The sequence below is a fragment of the Chiloscyllium plagiosum genome, unplaced genomic scaffold (genome assembly GCF_037043375.1).
Source record: "Chiloscyllium plagiosum isolate Xiang-an unplaced genomic scaffold, Cpla_swu_hap1 HiC_scaffold_6, whole genome shotgun sequence".
NCBI classification, from domain to species: Eukaryota; Metazoa; Chordata; class Chondrichthyes; order Orectolobiformes; family Hemiscylliidae; genus Chiloscyllium; species Chiloscyllium plagiosum.
The window spans coordinates 109,522,176-109,546,894 of NW_028270144.1; the positions used below are offsets into that span (position 1 = coordinate 109,522,176).

Sequence of the window (24,719 nt, forward strand, 5' to 3'; positions counted from 1 at the left end):
GATGCAAAGTACACATTAAAGCAGCTCACCCATGTTCGGATTCCACACACACCTTTTTTGTCCTCGGGTGGGCCAACCCTTTCCTTAGTTACCCTCTTGTTTCTTACATATGAAGGAAAGGCTTTGGGGGTTTTCCTTAACCCTGCTCGCTAAGAATCTCTCATGACCCCTTTTAGCCCTCTTAATTCCTTGTTTCGGATTGGTCCTACATTTCCGATAGGTCCTACATTCCCGATATTCTCTGGGAGCTTCATGTGTCTTCAGTCGCCTGGACCTTACGTACACGTAATTTTTCCTCTCAGCTAGTCTCAATATTCATCTGTCAAAACATGGTTCTCTAATCTTGCCATTTCTATCCCTCATTTTCACAAGAACATACCTTACCTAAACTCTAAATCAATCTCTTAAAGCGTCCCACAAATCAAATGTGGATTTCCTTTCAAACAACTGTTCCCAATCTACATTCTCCAGCTCCTGCTAGATTTTAGTATTGGTGGCCTTACCCCAATTTAGCACTCTTCCTTTAGAGCCACTCTCTTCTTTGTCCTTTGCTTAGGGAATATGTAGTTTAAAATGTACTTTAAAAAGAAACAATCCAAATTCAACTAAGAACAGTAATCTCTGGGTCATGTTTCTCTACCATCAATTAGCAGTATCCAAAACACTGAAGTAAATGGAGACAACCCTTAAGTCCCTAGCCTGAATGCAGATTGAGAGCAATCCGTCCTTACCAGCATAAAATAATTTGTGAATTGTATCCTTAATGAAAGTAAAAAGTCCCAAGGCATTGCAGAAAGATGCAAGTAAAAGGGTTCTTAATTTTGGAGAGATACCTGGGTGAAAGATTCTGCTGCAAGGCAAATTTATGAAGGGATTGAACTCAAACAATAAACACATTTGGGTGGAGTCATTGTTACACCCAATAGCAAGAACCCTAATTCCTCCAAATAGCCTTAAATCAAAACAGCATTCTAAAGATAGGAAGTAAAATAATTTTATATGCTCCACATTTATCTACGGATTAGTTTCAGGGCAGTGATGAACTTGTGGTACTCACCCATAATTTTCTAGGGCCTTCTGGTTGACCTGTTGGAAGCTCTAAGTGCAGATCTCCTCCACTTGAATACATTTCAACTACCTGACAAAATAAAAAACAATGCTTCATGAAGCATTTTTCCAAAGTCCCTATGGAAGAAAAAAGTTGGCCTTTAACAACTGATAATGGAAAATGTCATGTGCGTCACACCAGAGTCTAGACAAATTGGTGAGAAACAGGGGAGATATTGTGGATGGAATGGAAGGGAAGTTAAACAGAGCAACCTCACTGTCTTCTAATCTTACTCTGTGTTGCACACAACTCAAATGTATGCAAATACTAGGCCTTTCTAGGCACTTAAATTTATGTGCTGAAACTTTACTAAAAGAGAGAGGCAAGTAGAACTTGCTACTACAGGAAATGGTTGAAAGCAAAATCCACTGGTACATTTCAGCAGAAACTTGACAAGCATTGGAAGGAGAAGGGAATAGGTAATTAACGTGGCAGATTTGGGTAAAGGGCAAAAGAAAGGAGGCTCAGGTGAAGCAAAATGGACTGGTTTGACCAAATGGCCAATGCTATTTGGTATGTTCCAGTTAACCCTATGTTAGGATTTATGATTTTACTGCACAGAGTAAAGCAAATATTTAGAGCTCTCCTTTTGGCAACAGAAATGAAATCCCAAACAGATGCTGGCCATTTTAAGATGGGGAATAGTGTGAGATTTGAAACTGAAGTGGAGCCACAGTATGCTGTTTTCACTTTAGAGTACCAGTATCTGAACTTTTCCTTCACGTTCTGAATGAGGCAACTCTTGCTGAAATATAATTTAGCAACAGATTCCAGTGGTTCTCATTCTTTCCAAAGAAAGATAGATAATCAACTGGCTCCCAAATAAGGGAAGCAAATAACTGGCTAATACAATTTTGCATTCTGTACACAAGCAGAAGCATGTTCATCTATGGGATGATAAGTGATTCATAACTTTGATAGTGTTTTACTTCTAGTGTTTCGGATTACCTTCAGCAAGTACATACTTACCCCAACCATTTTTTTTTTAAAAGCCATAGAAGTAAAGGGAACCATGGAGTTCCCACTCCTCAACAGTACAACAGTCTGTCTCCCACTGCACTCACCCAAAAAGATGACAAGTAACATTTTCCAGAAATACATGAGAGTGTCAAGCAGATTCTAATACAGTTGGCCTAATGCTAACAACATATACGACAATCTATTCATATCAGGTTTGCTTTGGTTAATCCACAATGTAAATGTTGTAACCACAATCCTACAATTACATGAACTTGAAAAAAGTTGCACAAACTAACAGTAAACCATGAAAAGAATAACTAGGGAGAGAATAGGACCCCTTAAAAAGATCAACAAGGCTGTGTGTGGAGCCACATGAAATGGGTGGGGGTAGGGGCGGTATTTCACTTCAGTGTTTACTGTACAGGAGGAGATGGAAAGAGAGTGATATCTTGAAGTGTACATATTACAGTAGAGGTGGCACTGGACATCTTAAACACATCAATACCTAAAGTAAATGTAATAACACAAACGTAGTGCAGTGGGTAGACATCACTATTTACAGAAAATACTCATACTGCAGTAGATTGCAATATTTGAGGTAAGTGATTATTGCTGGTTTATCAAAAAAGTGACAGTTGATAAGGTGCTGGTTAAAACAAAGTTTGCTGTACTACTAGACATCAATTCCAGGAAAATTGAAAAGGTTAGCAAAACCAATAAAATTATGATTGATCCTTAAATTCAACTGAAATCAGTTTGATTTGTATTTACAATTGCTCCTGAAGTTTCTTAAAATAGCACATTTGCAAATGGAAGAAAATCAGATAAGCTCAAATGATTAAAAATCTGAATTACATAATCTCTATAATAGAAAACTATATTGTGTGTGTATATATTATATATATATTTATATAATTATTTGCTTTCCAATTGGTCCTTACAATCAGGTCAATGATGATTAGTGGTCAGTGCTGACTACTAAATGCACCCCCCAAACATGGAATCTCAGATCTGCTACAGTTCTTTATCAAAATTTGACATATTAAACAAAACTTTAGCTGGCTTGGCACGTGAATAAATACGATGCGCAAAGTTTAAGATAGCCAGATCAATTGAGACCTACACAATATCCCAATATTGACTGTGTGCCAGTTTATTACAACCATATCACAATTTGTGGATGTCAAAACTTTGTCTGTTGCATCAACCCAAAGAGTCCTATTTCAAATAGGAGATACAAATTTAAAACAAATCAAAAATCAGACTAGTTATAACCAAGTCCAGAAGTAGCTTCACTAAAACTGGTAACAAGAAAGTGAACGAGGAAAAAGTAATCAATTTCAATTAATTTTATCCAAAAGCTATAAGTCTCAAATGAAGTAACAAAATATATTTAAAGTAGATCAAATAATTTATTTCAACAGTTATAGCCCAATATTGCTCAGAGGAAAAACCAAACACACTCTTGCAGGAGAGAAGTCTGAGAGAGGACCAGCATGGACATGCTTCTTCAGTCCGGCAGCTTCACAACTCTGACTGCTTTCAACAGCCAGACCGTTTTTGTTTTTTAAAAAAAATCAAACCAGTGAAAAGTGGAGCTGGTACAATTGGCCATTCCTCTATCATTGTACAGATGTTTTTTTAAAATCTTGAAAGTCTTTTTCCTGAGGCAGTACCTGTTAGCTGATCTGAGATTCCATGTTTGGGGGGTGCATTTAGTAGTCAGGGTGATGACATTGCTCCTTAAAACAAGGTTATAACTGTCCTTGGTTTTTTTTGTCAGGTGGTTGTAAAAACACAGGTTCCAAAAAGTCTGGGCTTGGATGGATTTTAGGGCCAATTTGATTGTGGCTAACAGGTACTGCCTCAGGAAAAAGACTTAAGATTTTAAAAAAACATCTGTACAATGATAGAGGAATGGCCAATTGTACCAGCTCCACTTTTCACTGGTTTGATTTTTTTTAAAAAACAAAAACGGTCTGGCTGTTGAAAGCAGTCAGAGTTGTGAAGCTGCCGGACCGAAGAAGCATGTCCATGCTGGTCCTCTCTCAGACTTCTCTCCGGCAAGAGTGTGTTTGGTTTTTCCTTTTGTGCCAAGGGATGTTTATGGGGATTGTTGCAAGTATTGGGAACAGCATCATTAAGCTGGTACATTCTGTTGGGTTTTCAGATAGGTTGTTATTCGGTATTCTGTTCTCTTTTGTTTGTTTCATTCGGTAATCTTGTAAATAAATTCTGTTTTGTCTAAAACTAAGGGGTTTGACCAGCTACAATTCTCCTGGGGATTATCCACATTACACCTGCTTAAAACAACGAGCAAAGTTAGAGTCTGGGCTACTTCCTTGAAATATTTTGAGGGGGTCTGGCCTGGTCCATAACAAGAGTCATACAGCACAGAAAAGACCTCTGGCCTATCAACTCTGTGCTGACTTTTCTACACTAGTCCAATTTCCAGCACTTGGTTTCATAGCCTTGAATTTATGCAAAAGATAGGGCTGAAGCACTTGCAACAATCTTCAACCAGAATTGTCAAGTGGCAGTTTTATCTTGCCCACCTCCAGTGGTCCCCTGCATCAGAGATGCCAGTCTTCAGCCAATTCAATTCACTCCATATGCTATCAAGAAATGTTTGGAGACACAAGATTCAGCAATGGCAATGGGTCTAGACAACATCCTGGCATCAGTGCTCTAGAACTTGACACATTCCTGGCTAAACTATTCTTAGGATGTGGGAACCATTGTAAGGGCTGGTATTTATTGCTTATACCCATTAACATGAAGTGCTGGGAGTTGACTACAACTGAGTGGTCTGCTCAGCCAACTCAGGACAGTTGAACGTGAATCACATCATGTCAATCTGAAATGACTGAAGCCAGAATGGGTAAGGATAACACACTTCACTCCTTCAAAAGAGAAGAGTAAAACAAATGGGCTGTACTGAAAATCTGGCAGTTTTATTATTATTAGGGAGAGTTTCAGTCCAGATTTATTAAGTAATTGATGTTCAATCTCTCAAGCCCTTGGAGGAATTTGACCGAGTCTCTGGGGTACGAAATCATTAGTCCAAGCCTCTGGATTACTGGTCCAGTAACATTACACAATTATACTACCATCCCTATTAATGCCCTTATTGCTCACAATTGCTTAATGTTTCAGAGACAAAAAGAAAGCAAACCGAGGATTTGCAAGCACGAAAACTGGGAAAGAAACCTGACTAGATCTATTTCTTTCAAAGATGAACAATTGGCAGCTACAGGGGAGCTACTCTAGATGTTATTTCAAATCCGTCTCACTAAGTAGTTTCTTGATAGCTTGTCTCAATTGCTGTTTTTTTTTTAGATACGATACCTCTATATGGTAGCTAATTTGGCCATTTAATTTATTTTGCTGAAAGAGAAGAGTAGGCTACCGGTCACTCTCATTTTCAGTTACACATTCCTGCCACATGACGGAGCATCACTTGCTCCAGATCACATTTATTTTAACATTCCCATTACTTAGACAAGTTCAACTTCAAAATCACTGCCAACATTCCAAATCTTCCTCCTGGAAGAAAGAAACTCATTTACTTCTCTCCTTTCTATATTTAATTAAATGAGTCATGAAACTTTTGTTTTATTCTTTCAGAGTAAGCAATCCTATAAAGCTATTCAAGCCATTTCTTCCACCGTGGAAAAACCACTTTCTGACCTCAAGGGTTCTCTTCTGCATTACATGACTAAATTCCTGGCAAAACAAAGCCACTTTTAGAGCTTTTCCAAATTGTTGGCAGACGTACAAGTTGACTCATTCATTTTGCAGTGCTGCCATTGCTGCCACATCCCACGAAACAGGAGCTCCTCTAGTTACTCAGTATACGCCTCAACTTCTTATTCTCAGCTGGAAGCTCAGGCTTTACAATTTCAGTTTTGCATGTCACTTGTTACTGCTGTTTTCCTTTCCTAACCCATGAGCACAGCTACACGTCCAAAACGTTTTAAAAATTCAGTTCAATTCCTCGAATTGGCATTGCAGGATTTCAAAACTTTCATTGGCTGGTCTCTCAATGCATTAATTTTCAATTCACGTCAAAAATAATTGAGTGAACCCAGATATTTGATCTCTTCCAGCAGAATATGACCATAAACTAGCACCATATTACAAATTAAGCCCCAGTCTTGCAACAGAGTAATATGTTTGATACTAAACATGCTGAATGATGGAAGAGAGGAAGATATGATTTGAAGGATTAGCTTAGCACAGATCTAGGTGTGTGAAATAAAAGCCTTGGAACTGTTTCATTTTGCTTACCAATACTGTTAATTTAAATGATTTGCAAAATGATGCAAATCCTATATCTTCCATATTCAACACCATCAAGCAGAATGCCATTATTTGACTTCACACAACAACACTAAACCACTTGATTTACTCAGTTCCAGTGAAGGTGTTCCTTTTAAATTTTGTCATTTGGTAGCATTCTCCATTTGAATCAGAGGTTGTGGCTTCAAGTCCCAGTCCAAAATCCTTAAAATCTAAAGAAATGTCAAATTGGTATTATTGTGCACAATCATCCTTGATAACAAAACAGTTATTGTTACACTGGAAAATAAATGCACCAGGATGATGTTCCTGCTGTGGAAACAGGTGTCCAAACCATTTCCCTTATATTGTCTCTGACCAATCACCATTCCCCCACCTTCATCTACCAATCGCACTCTCAGCTACCTTCCCCGACCATCCCCACCCCCTCGGCTTACAAGCCTCATTCCTGATGAAGGGCTTATGCCCAAAATGTTGATTCTCTTCCTCCACGGATGCTGCCTGACCACCTCCTCTCATAAGAGTAAAGCAAATGGGCTTTAAATAAAAATCTGGTAGTTTCATTATTATTAGTGAAACTTTTAGTCCAGACCAAACTCTCGACTGATCTCCAGCATCTGCAGTCCTCACTTTTGCCCATTTCCTTTATCTTTCATTTTCATCAGAAACGCTCTTTGTTCGAGTTCTGACCTCCCCGGAAGACAATGTTACGATTAAAGAACAGAAATCTAGACTTGACTACTGGAATACAAAATAATCAATTTCAGTGAAAAGGTCAAACAAAGAAAAGAGTAACCGACCTGTAAAGGTTCACTGTGAGGGTTGTGTATATTTATTAAAGGTGAAAAACTGCTATTTACAGGAACCCTTGCCCCTATAAATGGGCGCAAGCGATAAGGATTTGGTATTCCAACACCAAACACCTGAAAAAGATTAAAAATAATTTAAAAACTTTTTATATATAATATATATCAAACAAAGACCAAGAAATATAAAGAACTCTGAATTTGTGAAGGTATGCAAGCTTTGTCAAACTTGCCAAAACCATTTGGCCAAAAACCTGAATACCTGTATTGTCAAATTACTTTGTGGTTACAAAGTGATTTTAAAATAAATTGAGCTTTTAATCCCTCCCATGCTAATGTTGGTACACAAAATGCCTTCTCTCATAGGACCAAGACTCTGTTCAGAGATCGAGAAAGTTAAGAACCAAAAATGCTCATTAATGAGCATTGCTATTCGTTAAAGCTGAAAGCAACTAGATTGCAGGAAAGGATTTGAAAAGGGGGACTTCAGGTTTTGCAGACTTCTTTTCTGTGGGGGCAAGGGGAGAGTGAGAGCGAGAGCAGAATAACAGGCAATGTTTCAATCAAACTAAGTAATCTCAAACATTAAAAAGACTCACTTACCTGGTATGTAAATACCCCATGAAGTGATGTATTAATAAATAAAGTATTTTCTACATTTCCCACTACTCTGGCAAGAAAAACTACATCAAAAGATGTGTTTCCTCCAGGTGGAATAATCTATGCAAAAGGAAATCAAAAGGAATTAGTTTCTACAATGTGCAGCTATTAACAATTCCATTTGTTCACAGAATGACAAATGTAGATGTGACGGTGGCTTCCAAAACAGCTATAATTAGAATTTGCCATTTCAGGTAGGATTCTACTATTCTTCTACGATTCTACGTAAACATTAAATATTGACTCCATTTAGTTAATGTCAATGAAAAGAAGAATTTTAAGATTGTGTGAAGGCCTGGAAGAAAAATCTATTTTGCACACTTGTCATGTACAACCTGTCAAGACAAGTAATGCAAAATCTGCCAGGACACCAACACCCCTCACCTTCATCCAGGGTCCTAAACAGTCCTTCCAGGTGAGACAGTGTTCACCTGCCTGTCTTCCAACCATCAGGTGCTCCTGTTGTGGTCTTCTCTACATTGGGGAGATAGAATGTAAACTCGAAATGGTTTGCCAAGCAGCTGAGCCAGTCACCACCCATTTTAATTCCCCTAACTGCCTCCTTTCCAACAAGGCCATCCTTAGCCACCTCCATTTCCCCAACAAACTACACCTCAAGTTGGAGGAACACCACCTCATCTTCCACCTGGGCAGCCAACAGCCTGGAGGACTCAACAGAGTTCTTCAATTTCAAAACGACCTCCCTTCCCTCCCCCGACTCCCTTCATAGCCCCTTCTCATCCCTGCCACGAACCAGATTAATTTCTCCCATTGACCAACCAGGTCGTACCCTTTACCTGTCCCCCTTCATCTATCCCCATTTCACCACCCTCCCCCTTTATCTGCAGCTCCCACTATACCCACTCCCACTCCTGACAGGTGACACCTAAACTGTCAGACTTCTCTACCTCCTGATGCTGCCTGGCTTGCTGTGTTCTTCCAGCCTCCTGCATGTCTCAGCTTTATCAGCCAAAATATAATTTCCATACAGCTTTGTTACACCATCAGAAAATGTACAGCATAGGAGGAAGTCACCATACAAAAGTAAATTGGACAGTATTTTGCCATACCAAAGTGAGCTCTTCCCCAGTTAATTATACTATGTAGTCCTTTTGTACTGCCTTCTTAAATCTCATTATCCATGCTCCCCCATACCACTTCCTCCTCTTGGCCTACATTCTCAAAAACAAACAGGTATAAGCTTCCTTTTTCTTTGCACTGGATACAGTGATTAGAATATTTGACTGAACAGAATACAGCACAGAACCAGACCCTTTGCCAACGACCACTCTGACCAGGTTTCCTAAAGTGAACAAGTCCCACATCCCTCTAAACATTTCATATTCACGTACCTATCCAAACATCTCAAAAAAATATTCAAAACTGTACTCTGCTCCACAACTTTCTCTGACAGCTTGTTCCACATACACACCATCCTCAGTGTGAAAAGGTTGCCCCTCAGGTCCCTGTTAAATCTTTCCCCTCTGACCTTAAACATACACCCTTTAATTTTGAACTTCCCGATCCAAAGGAAAGGCTTTGACCATTCACCTTATCTATGCCCTTTATGATTTTATAAACTTCTTTAAAAAGGTCATCCCTTAGCCTCCCAAGCTCCAGGGGAAAACAAAAGTCCCAGCCTGCCAATATAACTCAAACCCTTCAGTTTCGGCAACATCTTTGGAAACAGTTTCTGCGCCATTTCAAGTTTAGCAACATCCTTCCTACACCAGGGCAACCAGTATTGTATGCAGTACTCCAAATGAGGCCTTACCAATGTCTTATACAGCAATATGATGACATCCTAATGCCTGTACTCAGTGCTCTGACTAATAAAGGCAAGCATGCCAAATGCCACTTTCACCACCCTATCTATTTGCGACTCCACTTTCAAGAAACAATATATTTGCACCCCCAGATCTTCAGCTTGACAAAGCAGGCAGGGCTTACACAGTTAATGGTAGTGCCTTGGGGAGCATTATCTTACTAAAATACAACAGCTTGGATTTATCTAAATTAAACTCTGCCATTCCTCAACACACGGGCCCTCTTAATGAAGGCCCTATTGAATTTTTCTTCATTGCCCACTATAACAATTTTAGTGTTGTCTGCAAACTTACTAACCATGCCTCCAATATGCTCATTCATATAGCTTACATAAGAAGAATAGTGGACCCAGTACCAAACCTTGCAGCACACAGGCCTCTAGTCTGAACAACCCTTTACCATCACCCTGTCTTCTACTGTTAAGCCAATTTTACATCCAATTAGGTGCCCTCTCTCGATGTTACATGCTATAATCTTACTAACCGGTTAACCATGCGGAACCTTAAAGGCTTTGCTAAAGTCCATGCAGTCAAGTCCATGTCTTCATCTATCTTCTTGGTCATCTCATCAAACAAAAAACAAACAAGTTTGAGAGACATGGCTTCCCACGCACAAAACTATGCTTACTCTCCTCGAATAGTTCTTGCCTTTCCAAATGGATGTAGATCCCTGCCACCAACCAGATTCATTCCTAGGATGTGGAGGTCATGTCTCTCAGAATGCCCTCCAACAACTGACCGGACATCAAAAATCACCAGTCTATAATTCTCTAGCATTTCCTTGAAGCATCTGAAATAATGACAATATTAGCCACCCTCCAGTCTTCCAGCATCTCATGTGTGGCCAATGATGTAAATACCTCTGTTTGAGCTCTTGCAATATCTATACAAATAAAAAGGTTCTCAAAAACAGCTTGATCTAGAAGAAAATTCCTACAGTGTGGAAACAGGCTCTTTGGTCCAACAAGCCCACACCGATCCTCCAAAGAGTATCCCACCCAAACCCATTCTCCATTACTCTACATTTACCCCTGATTAATGCGCCTAACCTACACATCCACACAGTTTGGGCAATTTACCACAGCCAATTCACCTAACCTGCACATCTTTGGATTGTGGGAGGAAACTGGAGCACCCAGAGGAAACCCACGCAGACACAATGTGCAAACACCATACAGTCAGTCGCCGAGGCTGGAATCGAACTCTGGTCCCTGGCGCTGTGAGCCACTATGCTGCCCGGATCTCATTTCTATTAAATCAGTGTTTCCAGTCTTGGGCATTTGACTATGTCTCTCATTTCTATTTAGTATAACTTAGCTGATATTGCTACAATGGCACTAAATGCATTGAGTATATCCTGGTATGATGAATATAAGGAAGGGCACAATTCACAAATAAACTAGATCAGTATTCTTCACTTGTACAACAATATTTACAAACATGCTATATTCAATTCTCAAAGATAACAGAACTACCACAATTAACAAATTTAGAGTGACAACATCTAAAATGAACGATAAATTCAACAATTAGTAGTGATAATAGCAGATATCCTTCATTACTTGCATAGTAAAATAAAGTATACATTCATCGTTCCTTCAAAATATTATATTACACATGAATTATGTAGAAAGATGAACTTTTGGATTATACAAAATTAGTAATTTTGATTACAGAAAGTGAAAGATGAATTAGCTGTCCATAATCCAAATGTTTTCAATAATAAAATTTCAGAATTTTAGGAATATACAGACACTGAGTTGGCCATTCAGCCCATCAACCCTGCTCCATCAGTTAATACAACCACAGCTAATCAATCACTTCAAAAAGGCTTTTAGCTGTGCCATCCCTTAATCATGTACACCATTAATCAGAAATTTAAGCTCTATCTTAAATATACTCAACAGTGAAATTCCACAGCTTGGTGTATACATGATTCCAACGGTTCAGAACCCTCTGGGCAAAATTATTTTTCCTTGTCTCAAGACCTAAACAACAACACCACTTTTTGTAAAATTGTGTCCCTTGCTTCTACATTCCCTGGCAGTGGGACTATTTTACCTCAACTGCCCGCCCATCCCTTTAAGTATTTTGTATGTTTCAGCAAGTTTATCTCATTCTCTGAAACTCTGGAGAATACATGTCCAGATCACCTAATCCTCACAGGATAGTCCTGCCATCCCAGGGACAAGACTGGTGAACCTTCATTGCACTCTCTATGGCATCAATACCTTTCCTGAGACAAAGCAACTAAAACTCTACAGTAACCCCAGTTCAATCGAACCAAATTCTTATACAAGTGAAGCAAAACTTCTTTACTCCTGTACTCAAGTCCTTTGCAATAAAGGCTACATTCCAAAGCATTTCCAATAGCTTGCTGCATCCTCAAGTTAACCTTCACTGACTTTTTAACAAGGACACCTTGTCAAAGATCCTTTTGCGCATCTGCATTTTTCAACCTCTTCTCATTGAATACTCTACACATTTGTTCTTTCTATCAGTGAATAACTCCACATTTTCCTACACTACACTTCATTCACCATGTCTGTCCATATCCTCCTGAACCCACTTTACACTTTCCCCACAAAGCACTGCCTACTTCGCTCTATTATATCTGCAAAATTGGCAATATTGCAATAATATTTGTTGTTAACAGCCGAGCCCAAGTTCCAATCCTGCAGTAACCCACTCAGCCAACGTATGCCTTCTGAAAATCCAAAGTATACTAGGTCCTTTGGTTCTCTTTTGCCAATTTTGTTAGTAGCACCTTCAAAAAAAAAACTTCCCATTCACCAATCCACGCATACTTTGCCCAATCAGATCGTCATTCAACTGTCCACTGATCACATTCTTTACAACATATTTCTGCATTTCTCCTACTACTGAAGACAAACAGGTCTATAGTTCCCCATTTTCTCATTCATTCCCTTCTTAAATAGTAAGGAGATAATAACTACCTTCCAATTCACAGGAATCATTCTAGAATCTAGAGAACTTAAGATATTCTAAAAAGAATCTTGTAGAAAAAAAAAGTTTTAACAGCATACTACTACAACAACTCGAGCTCAGGAGGAGGTCATTTTACTCAAACAGACTAGTCTTCGCCAAATCAACTCAAGCCCAGTCTTCATGGCTTTGACATCGCTTCAGATTTATACAAGTTTTCCTATACAATTGAAATGATATCAACCTCGATCACTTTGTGCAAAATATTTTCTTCAACCATCACTTGCAGAACTCAACTTTTAAAAAAAAAAAATCACCTATACACTTCTGTTCAAATTGTCCCAGTATCCTAAGAGTTTTCACATAATTATCTTTCCAATTCCTGGTACCAAAATCTATGATGTAATGATCCTTCCATAATGGAACACTGAAAACCTAGAAAATGTGGAAATTTATTGTTTTTGTTAAATTACAAAATTGGTGTCTATTTTGTTATAAAATGCTGAAACCACTTCATGTCATTAAGTTCCAAGTACAACTGCAAAAGATAATTAAAATATGCGCAGCCAAACCACACACCCCATGCTCTTCCTGGCAAGGCATTAGGGTTTTCATTTGCAGTCTAAGTGATGCAAAGGATTTTCATAAACTTGTGCATTTTTCCAGTTATGGCTCCAGATAATGTCACATGCTGTGAAGAATAGAAATCTCAGATCTTTTACAATACAAATGGAACATCATGCAGCTATATCAACAAATGCATCCAAAAACAAAATTCTTACCCTATTTTGAAAAAATGACGCATGAAAGTGTGATGTTGTTGCTGATATTGATACTAAAATGATTGTATCTTCTGTGCTGGGGTTGTGTAAGTATACTTTTTCCATTTTTGGCATTCCCACTGGTCTGTGAAAGTAAACAAATGTATAACTATTAAGCCACCAACGTCACAAGTAGTTGTTACCAATGTTCACATTACACAGATCAGCTCCCATATAGTACCATTAATACAGTAAAACATCCAAGGCACTTTACAGAGAGGTTTTTTTTAAAATCACTGACAGTTGTGATGTTGGGAGTTATTTTAAACTCCTGTACAAGTATCACAGCTGTGTCATAGAATATTACACTACACTTGTTCCTAGAATTCGATATGGAAATAGCCCATCACATTAAAAGTGCTCACTGGTGAAGAATAAATCCTTAACCAGTTTCACAAAATTAACACGACAGATCTGTGTGCTTGCTTCAAAAATCACTAAAACAGAACAGAAGCTTTACTTGGGGATTTATTTCTGCTTTGAAGGACCAAAGATATGTCAACGCTTAACACTAATCAGTTCACATGATACTGTTAAATCTGTTCATACATTAGACTATTTCAAATATCTAGCAATTTCAAGGACACCATACATTTGAAATAATTCTGATTTAAAACAAACCTATTAAAAACACAAACTTTTGAAAAGCATTCTGTATGCATGCCATGGATTGTTCACAATGTTCCCTATCACACTCAAGGTCATCTGGTGAAACTCTGGACAGAGAAGACAGAATGTTTGCTTAAAACAATTGAAAGGGTAACAATTTGGGTAATTTTTGCTCATCCCTCAGTTAGGCAAATACTTGGAAAATAAATGAGCTGGCACAAAGGACATCAATAATTGGAATATGAAAAGATAGATAATTAGGTGGGAAACCAAGAGTGTACACTCTAAAAATGCTGCATTTTTTAGCCTCCACATTCCATTATACAGAATTCTTGAACTTCATCAAGAAAGGCTTATCTAGAACTGAATGATACAGGTAACACTTACAAAAGGAAAACTATTCTTACATAGTATAAGCATCCCTGAAGTCAATGACTTGCAAAATAAACAAGTCAAGTAGTAAGATTAAATGACAAGTATCAAAACTTTTACTGATTTGATGCAAATGTGACAGAAGTCTTCAAATCTTAGCACAATCATTTTCAGTATTAGGTAAAATGGAATTAAGTAATGACTTATTAAAATGAAAAACTTCATTTCAGAAATACCAGTCAACACATCATATGGTAGGTTCGAAGGAGGTGTTTATTTTCATTTGATCTCCTTACAATAAAGAACTCCAAGTTTAAATAATCTTTAGCCAAAAACTAAATGTACATCTTCCCAAATTTTTTAAACAATATTGTAAATAAATCAAAATTCCTCCCCCTCTCAAAAACTGCAATCCACATCGGCTCAAAATGAAATCTTTCTCCTCTGCCAATCACCTCCCAATTTTAACCCTCCCCAACCTTATCCCAGTCATTTTGCTTTGCATGTAAATTGACTACGGTAGTACTATGAATACTGCTTAGGTACATGTCTCAAAAACCACACCAGATTTTTGGTCATTTCTAGATTGCAGCTAGATGGCACATTACCACCAGCAGTTTGGGTCAAGTAGAGTCTGATCAAGAGTTGTCTAGAATGCTTGTAACCAGACCAATTCAAAAGAAAAAAAAACTTGGATAATCAATTACTTTGCTTAATTAGATTGTGCATGGAAGCTTTTAAGGAATGTTCAGTTTTCAGGTGTTAACCAAAGGCAAGCATACAATTGCAAGGTGCTGGAACATAATTCAGATATGCACTGTTTCAGTTTTCCAATTGAGGACTAAATAAAGTCCTCAAAACATGCATAAATGAAAATTCAGCTGAAGGTGGTGTTGTTTAAGCCCAATCAGTTTAGGACTTTAATTTTGTCATCCCCATTATATCTTTGAACAATAAACAAAGGGTTAACAGTTTGGATCTAAATAGCACCTTTTAAAGCAATCAGGTCCCATGGCGATTTAGAAACAATTAGACCAAAAAAAAATGGACTGAATCACTGGATGTGAATAATGAATGTACAGTGATCATGGGGTATTAGTCACAGATACAGATTGTACCTTATCTATGGGTAAGCCATAAAATATATTGAAGGCAGCCACATTCAATAATTACTGCTATCTAGTTTCAAAAGAAATAAAGGCAGAAAATAGTTGAAGCCATCAGATATTTTTGCAGCATTTGTGCTAAGAAACAGAATTAACATTTTAGGTTCAGAAGAGAAAGGTCTCCAACCTAAAATAACCATCTTTGGCTCTCTCTCCATGAATACTTCCAGATGTGGAGTATCTTCAGTAACTTCCCTTTTTAATATCAAATTACTACCATATGCAGTATTTTCTTATTAGCTTTTAACATTGCTAGATATTCCGAACAGTCTTCGCTGGGGTATGAGTACTATTTGCATTGAAACAGACCTTTTGAGCTAAACCATTAAACTAAACCAAAAATAGGTGATTTTTTTTTAAAAAAAAAATAGATTTTAGCATTATACTAAATCTTTTCTTTGTACTAATTTACATCACTAAATGTTTTGCATAATATCAAAGTGAACCTCTAAGTGCACAAACTTAGTTTGAGTATATTATTTTACACGCCCAAATCCCTAATCTTTGAAATCAGAATAAAAAGGACCAAAATGCAAGGGATTGCTGTTTAGTTCCAAGGCATGCTTCTATAGAGAGCTGCAATGAGCTAACCATGTCCAACCTAAATTTCTTGCACAAGTGGGTCACTGGGCAACTGTAAATGAAATTAGAGCTTGGTCATAGAACAGATCCTTATGCAGGATAATATTTTCCAACTGACCATTGGTCAATATGGTGCAGGAGGGACAACTGTTTCATAAAATGTTAAAATATTAACAAAAATGTAAAATACTGCAGATACTGAAAATCATAAATAAAAACAAAATACTGGAATCTGCAAGTGGCTGTTTTCATTTCACATTTCTAGTAAATAGAGCGCTTTGTTTTTATATTATTTAATTCATTGCCACTACTCTTCCAGAAATGTCCACTTGGAAGAAGTTTTGCCCTTCTCTCCATTGCTGTTTTCTGTCTCTTCTGTTTTGTTGTAGAATCACAAGCTAGTTATAACATAGGAAACAGTCAGTTGTGTTTATGTCACTCTCTGCAACAGCAATCCATCAGTGTCACTTTTCCAGTAATTAAAGATAACAAATATTTTTGGTGTGTGCATTCAAGTCCCTTCAAAATGAGATACATGACTTTAAAACCTAGTCAGCTTGCAGCACACGATCATTGGATTTAAGTAGTAAGCTAACTTTAAAACAAAACTAAAATTCAGCCAACAATAAATTCATAGCCAAATGACTTGGACCATTTTAAAACTGATAAAGCTTCTGAATGGAAAAAAAATTCCAAAACTTGCAAGAACTCAGTTACTACATTAACTGGAGTTAAAATTCCAATGGCACACTACACTGGTGTAGAAGCCTAATTAAGCCAGATTGTAAAAAGCAATTCATTAGATTTATCCTAATTTCAGTCATGGTTGAGTAAGTGAGGGAATATACCTGGCACACATGGAGTACTTTTACCCTTCTATTTAAAAAAGAATTTGCAGATATTAGAGAACAGTCTGCTCCACCAAATCTGAGCAGCTGGCTCCAAACACTATATTGACAAGAAATTCCAAACAGCTCTCCTGCATCCTCACCCTGTAAGAAGCCACACTCAAATTAAGAAATTTTTAAAGTGAAAGTGAAAAGGGGAAATAAAGCAACAGTTTTTAAGATTGAAATGCTAAATAATATATTAACCTGATTTGAAGGGCATGCAGATTAAACTAAGTAAAGAAATTTAGGATTGAATAGTTATCAGACTTCCACAAATTAAAGGTAGTTACTAATATCAAGTAAGGACAAAATTGATACTGGAATAAGTAAAAATTTTCCTGCAATAACACACTTCTTGCTTCTCTTCGTCATATAATTTTCCTACCTTGCTAAACTAGACAGTATTAGTCCAGCTTGCCCTACAGCTTTCAGATGGTTTAAATTCTTGGCCCAGCAGGGAGTTATCCCACAAGGCAGGCGGTGTATTGCAGACTTATCTGGCACAGCCTTCAATATAAGTGCACCAATTACTAAGCTCAAATTAGTTATTTTTTTCATTTGCTTTTTCATTGCTCTCTGCAAAATGTGCATTACAGAGGGTCAACTTGATTACAGTTGCAGCGCAATAGCAAATAAAGAAAATATTCAATGCTTCTGAATTTTTCCTGAAATGTTTACAATGCCTATTTAATAATTTCATCTGCTCAAAGCAGAATTTTGCCTATTTTTCTAAATTATCCTATATAAACAAATCAATTTATAATGATATTTTGATCAATGAATAACTGAAGATTAGAAGATGCTTACCCAGAATGGTATCACATCAATTTTTGACCAAGGCTACAAAGATAAATTAATACTAAAGACCAAGTTTAAGGATAAATAAACAAAGTCTATAATGCAACAGTTTAAAAAGGTGTCACATCTGTTACCTGAAGTTACAACCTTTGGACTATTTTTAAAATGCTTGCAATAATAATTTGCTAAGCAGTTTTAAAAATTTTCAAATACTGGAGGAAATACTGGTGATTGCTAGCAAACTAGCTGAGGACACTTTCACACACAACCATTATTACACATCAGTATATGTAAAGCTTAGTGAAACAAAATATTGTCATTCAAAACCATGAAATTAATTAAGCCTGGTGTTAATTTTGTTTACTGCCATGATACCATTGCATCACATTCAGTTATATTTATATCCACTTGACAAGTGAGACACACTTAACAACAAAATGTCAGCCAAGTTACGTGCTCAAGTCCTGGAGTGGAGCTCAAACCCATGAACCAGCATATTCAGAGGCAAGTGCTACTGAGAGCTCTAGGAGATAGTCAATTAGAATGCCAATTTTAGAAACTGGTAGTAAGTTTTATATTTTACTCATCCAAATTCAATTCTGGACTGGAACCGAGAATAGCTAAACGCACATGTCAAACTTTGGTGAAGGTTCTTCCTGGCATTCAAACTCAAAACTAAAATCTTAATTATATCAGGGTACCACAATTATAGAAGGCTTCATCCTTGCTTAACTTGGCTGCGACTTTGTAGTGCACTACATTCATTTTCTTGTACTTCAATTTCCAAGACTAAATTTTCTTCATTGTTATCACTGCCTTTAGATGTATTAAGGTATGGCTTCTTTACAGCTTTAATCAATTTCTCTTTGTTAAAAAAAAGCAAAAAACAGCAGACAGAGAAACCTAGTTCTTCCCACCAGTTATGTCATACCTGAGCTGGTCAGGTATGTACATTCACCTTGTTCTTGTTGGCATTATTCAATAGATGGATAACCATCTACAGTACTTAAAAATAAATAAACCACAGAAGGAAAATAGAATACATACTGGAGTAAGACTAAGTTAATTCTCATTAGTGCCCAAGCTTGGGGATCAGGCATGGAATTCAAAGTCCTGGAGCATAACTAACCATATAAATCTTGGGAGTTCCTGGACTAAAAGCTTTTTTTGTGATAACAAAACAGCAAATAACTGATTAAAGCACATTAGAAATGCCCATTTTCCAAGTCTATACATCTGCCCTGACATGGGTGACCCATAGAAGAAGGGTTTCTGAAAGCACAGGGAAAAGGTGCTTCAGTTTACAGAATGGAGTCCCATCATTTTTTAAACACATGAAATTGGACATCATGTAAAAAATGCAATTGTAAAAGGTTATTAACTGTTAAATGCAAAGTATAATAAAAAAGGAGAGATAATTCAGAAGCATTCTTCTAGCATAATCTTGAAATGTTACATGATAGAGCCTGGCAATTTGACCCATTGTAGCTGCACCTGCATTCTTGTCTGATTCCAATGCTGTTACAATCCTTAATATTAGTGTCTAAAGCAAAGCTGCAGTTTGTGGGAAGAGTCGAGAGTGTGGTGCTAGAAAGGCACAGCAGGTCAGGCTTTCATCAAGGGCTTCTGCCTGAAGCGTCGATTCTCCTGCTCCTCGGATGCTGCCTGACCGGGCATACTTTTCCAGTGCCACTTTTTGACTCTGATCTCCAGCAAGTGCAGTCCTCACTTTTTCCAAGTTGGTGGGAAAACCACACATTTTGTTCAACATGTGCATAAAACCACCACTAAAAATAAGTATCCTACTAACTCTTACATTACGATCAAGTGCGGGTGAAATGGAAATAATTTTACTTAAATGATGGGAATTACACAGAGGAAAGCAATAGCTGAAGTGAACTGAGTGGCTAGATGAACAGGAAGGTGGTAAAAATGCTGTAGCAGACATTTAAGGAGGTAACTCAAGATTCTTAGCAACAGTACATCCCATTAAAAGGGGGAAAGATTCTAAGAGAGGGATAACCAAAAGAAGGATAGCATTAAGTTGAAAGTTAAAACATATAAAAAGCAGGCCAAAGATGGGGATAAATTCAGAATCCAGCAAAAGGAGAAAATAAACTACAAAGGACAAATTAATGACGAACACAAAAACTGACAATGAGTTTCTCATTGAGAAGAGTTGAAGTGAACATAGGCCCTTAGAAAAGAAGTCTGGGGTGACAGTTATGGGAAGAAAATAGAAAATAGAAAAGGAGTTGAACAGATATTTTGTATCAGTCTTTACTCCAAAGATTCCATTAATACTAAAATAACACGGGGAAAGGATTAATTACTGTCACAAAAGTAGTAGTATTATACAAACTAAAGGGCCCAAAGGCTGCTAAGTCCCCGGCCTGATGGCTTGCATCCTGAAAGAGGCAACTACAAGAGAAATGTATGCACGGATAGTAATTTTGCAAAAGTTATTGGCTTCAAGAGAATTGGAAAGCTGCTAATGTGACAGTCCTATTCAAAAAGGGAGGCAAAAAGCAGATTATCCTAACATCTATTGCTGTAAAATGGTCCAGAAATCAATTAAGGAAGTCATACAGGACATTTGGAAAATCATAATCTAATCTAATCAAGCAGAGTCAGCATGGTTTCACAAAAAGGGAAATAATATATTAGAATTTTGAGCAAGTCTCAGAGTGGATATTGGCAAACGAGTATATATGATGGACTTCCATAAGGCATTTGACAAGGTATATCAAAGTTTAAGTCATAAGATAGAGCACAGTGTTTGTAATATATTGGGATGGAGAGAGCACTGGCTCATGGACAGAACAGTGAATAGGATAAAGGGTTTTTTTTCCCCCAAAAAGGTTTTTTTTGAAGATGCTGCCAGGGTTGCAGGATTTGAGCTATAGGGAGAGGTCAAATAGGCTAGGGCTGTTTTCTCTGAAGTGTTGGAGGCTGAGGGGTGACGTTATAGAGGTTTATAAAATCATGAGGGGCATGGATAGGATAAATAGACAAAGTCTTTTCCCTAGAATGGGGGACTCCAGAACTAGAGGGCATAGGTTTAGGGTGAGAGGGGAAAGATTATAACAAGGGACCCAAGGGGCAACGTTTTCACGCAGAGGATGGTACATTTATAGAATGAGCTGCCAGAGGAAATGGTGGAGGCTGGTACAATTGCAACATTTAAAAGGCATTTGGATGGGTATATGAATAGGAAGGTTTTGGAGGGATATGGGCGGGGTGCTGGCAGGTGGGACAAGATTAGGTTGGGATATCTGGTCAGCATGGACAGGTTGGACCGAAGGGTCTGTTTCTGTGCTATACATCTCTATGACTACGTGAAGTGAATGTACAATAGCTAAATCTGCAGATGACAAAATAGGTGGAATGATAGGTTGAGAGGGTGATATGAACAGTTTAGAGATATTGATAGATTAAGTGGGCAAAGAATTGGCAAATAGAGTACAGTACATCCTTGATCCGTGAATTCACAACTCAAATTTGCCAATTGACACCAAAAAGTAATTAGTAACAAAATTCAACATCTATGGGCAAGCTCATGTATCTGCAATTTTTAAGCTACATTTTTAAAAACAGCTCTGCGCTTGTACATTTCATCAATCATGGGTGTTCTCAGAAGCGCACCTTTACTCATACAGGGGAATAACTATAATGTGGGGAAATGTGGAAGAGAAAACAAAAAGAACAGAATATTATTTAAATGGAGAAAGACTGCAAAAACCTGCAACACAAGGGATTCAGATGTCCTTTTGCACCAAACTCAGTGAGCACACAGGTGCAACAGGTGATCAGAAAGGCTAATGGAATGTTAACCCTTAATGTCAAGGGGATTAGCGTTTAGAGCAGGGAAGTCTTACCAGAACTGCACAGGTGCTGAGACCATATTGGAAAACTAAGCAGTTTTCTTTTGAATCATCGAATCCTTAGAGTGTGAAAACGGGCCATTTGGCCCAACAAGTCCACACCAACCCTCAAAACAGTATTCCACCTAGACCCATCCCCAACCCTCTTACATTTCTCCTGACTAATGCACCTAACCCATACAACCTGGAACACTGGGCAATTTAGCATGGCCAATTCACATAACTGCACATCTTAGAACAGTTTTGTACCCTTTATAAGGAAAATGTTGTTTCATTGGAAGCAGTTCAGATAATGTTTACCAGATGATCCATGGTACAGAGGGACTGTTTTATGAGCAAAGGCTAAACAGGTTGGAACTTCACTCACTACAGTTAAGAATGAGACATGATCTCATTGAAACAGATTTCTTAAGGGGCTTGACAGGGTAAATGCAAGAGGACATTTCGCCTCATAGCAAAATCTGGGGCCAGAGAGCCTAACTCAATAAAATGTAAGTCAATAAATGGGAGGGAGGGGTGGTTATGGGTGGGCAGAGGGGAACAGTGGTGAGGTGAATGTAAGTGTTAGGTATGACTGGTAGGTAGATAGGAGGAATCTGGTTGGTAGCTGGAAGGAATTGTGAAGGTGGGGCTGGAAAGGGAGTCAGGGAATAGGTGGGAAGGTTATTTGAAATTGGAGAACTCAATGTTAAGTCTTCCAATGGTAATGTTATTAATGTTTTTACATTTTTTTTTAAAAGAATGGGACAAAAACAATGTTCCCGAAACAGTGTACTAGTGCTCCAAATTGTGATCTTGCACAAATTCGACATTACCTTTTTGTTGTTGCATTCTATACCTCTATTCACAAATCCTAAGAGATCTTGGTCTTTTCCTGGTCTCATCTATTTGCTCTACCACTTTTAATGGCTACAGCAGCTACATACCTACAAAGCTGTTCCATTTTAAAATCTATCCATTTAAAAAGTATATTCCCTTCGTTAATTATCAGTCCTAAATTACTTTGAAATTAGGGAATTAGGGAAGCTAGGGAGGAGATGGCAGAGCCTTTGGCCTTGATCTTGGAGTCATCATTGTCTACAGGTTTAGTACTAGAGGACTGGAGGATTGCAAATGTGCCCTTGTTCGAGAAGGGCAGCAGAGATGATCCAGGTACTTATAGACCAGTGAGCCTTACACCTGTTGTCGGAAAGTATTGAAAAGGATTATAAGAGATGGTATTTATAATCATCTAGCAAGCAACAAATTTGATTGGAGGTAGTCAACTTGGTTTCATCAAGGGCAGGTTGTGTCTCTCAAACCTGAGTTTTTTGAGAAGGTGACCAAGCTTGTTGATGAGGGTAGGGCAGTTGACGTGGTGTACATGGACTTCAGTAAAACCTTTCATAAGATTCCACATTTTGGATTATTGGAGAAAATGCAGAGGCATGGGATTGAGGATGACTTAGCAGTATGGATTAGAAACTGGCTTTCTGTAAGGCGGCAACGAGTGCTGGTTGATGGAAAATATTCAGCCAGGAGTCCGGTTACTAGTGGGGTGCCACAAGGATCTGTTTTGGGACCAGTGCAGTTTGTCATTTTTATAAAATGACTTAGATGCAAGCATAAATGGATGGGTTAGTAAGTTTGTAAATGACACTAAAGTCGGTGGAGTAGTGGATGGTGTGGAAGAATATTGCAGGTTGCAGGGGTCTTGGATAAATTGCAGAATTGGGCTGAGGGGTGTCAAATGGAGTTCAATGCAGATAAATGTGAGGCGATTCACTTTGGGAAGATTAACAGGAAGGCAGAATACTGGGTCAATGGGAAGATTCTTGGCAGTGTGGATGTGCAGAGGGATCTTGGTGCCCATATACATAGAGTTTAAAAGTTGCCACCCACGTTGATAGCGCTGTTAAGGCAGCATACGGTGTGTTAGGTTTAATGGTAGAGGGATTGAGTTCCGGAGCTGTGATGTCAAGTTGCAACTATACAAAATACTAGTGCAGCTGCTGTTGGAACATTGTGTACAGTTCTGGTAGCCCCATTACAGGAAGGATGTAGCAGCATTGGAAAAGATGCAGAGGAGATTTAACAGGAGGTTGCCTGGTCTGGAGGGAAGGTCTTATGAGGAAAGGTGGAAGGACTTGAGTCTGTTCTCATTGGAGAAAAAGCGGCTAGGAGGGATTTAATAGAGACATACAAGATGATCAAAAGATTAGACAGGGTGGACAGTGAGTGTCTTTTTACGAGGATGACGATGTCAGCTTGTACAAAGGGGCATAGCTGCAAATTGAGGGGTGATAGATTTAAGACAGATGTCAGAGGCAAGATCTTTACTTAAGAGTGGTAAGGATTGAATGCTTTGCCTTCCAATGTAGTTAACTCAGCCATATTAGGTGCATTTAAACAGTCCTTGGTGGATGAGGAGAGGATAGTATAGGGGGATGGGCTTAGATTAATTCACAGGACAGCACAACAGAGGGCCAAAGGGCCTGTCTGTGCTCTATTGTTCTATACTCTATATTCAATTGCACTGGCCCATACATCAAGTCCATCCAGGTCTCCCTATGACCTTTAATAAATCACCATATAATTTATTCATTCAATTCTTAATCCAAATTTGCACATACTATTCTGTGCCACCTCAGACAGTTTTTAAAAAAATATTATAGACTATGTGGTGAGCTTGGATAGATACTTCAAGAACTCAATGCAAACTTTCACCAAACAAAGGTCTACATGTAACACATTTTCAAGATCTGTATGGTCACACCACATGTGTAAATTAAAAGGATAATCATCCATACTTTAAAACTTGGAGGGGGAGAAAAAAAAACAAATTCACCGCATCTCATTTGCTTGTCGACTGACTTTTCTCTCTCGGTCCAAATATCTTTCCCTCTCCAGTTGCTCACACAAAAATCAGATGCTGAACTAACTATTCTAATTTACATTTCTTGGTTTAGACACTGCATTTTTGTAAGAATTCTTCAGTGTAATTGGCTAG

General features: G+C 38.1%; 1 protein-coding gene across 3 annotated transcripts in view; it reads right to left on the minus strand.

Moving 5' to 3' along the window:
• tmem131 (transmembrane protein 131) overlaps positions 1 to 24,719 on the minus strand; it is a 202,805-nt gene that overhangs the window by 77,031 nt on the left and 101,055 nt on the right. For 2 of the 3 annotated variants that reach the window (XM_043692263.2, XM_087988350.1), the window contains 4 exons: positions 13,391 to 13,514; positions 7,780 to 7,896; positions 7,171 to 7,293; positions 1,058 to 1,138 (listed from right to left, as the gene is read on the minus strand). In XM_043692263.2, the coding sequence (XP_043548198.2) occupies positions 1,058 to 1,138; positions 7,171 to 7,293; positions 7,780 to 7,896; positions 13,391 to 13,514 (445 nt within the window). Of the gene's footprint in view, positions 1 to 1,057; positions 1,139 to 6,358; positions 6,455 to 7,170; positions 7,294 to 7,779; positions 7,897 to 13,390; positions 13,515 to 24,719 lie in introns of those variants that run through there. The other variant, XM_043692264.2, reaches the window with a different exon arrangement.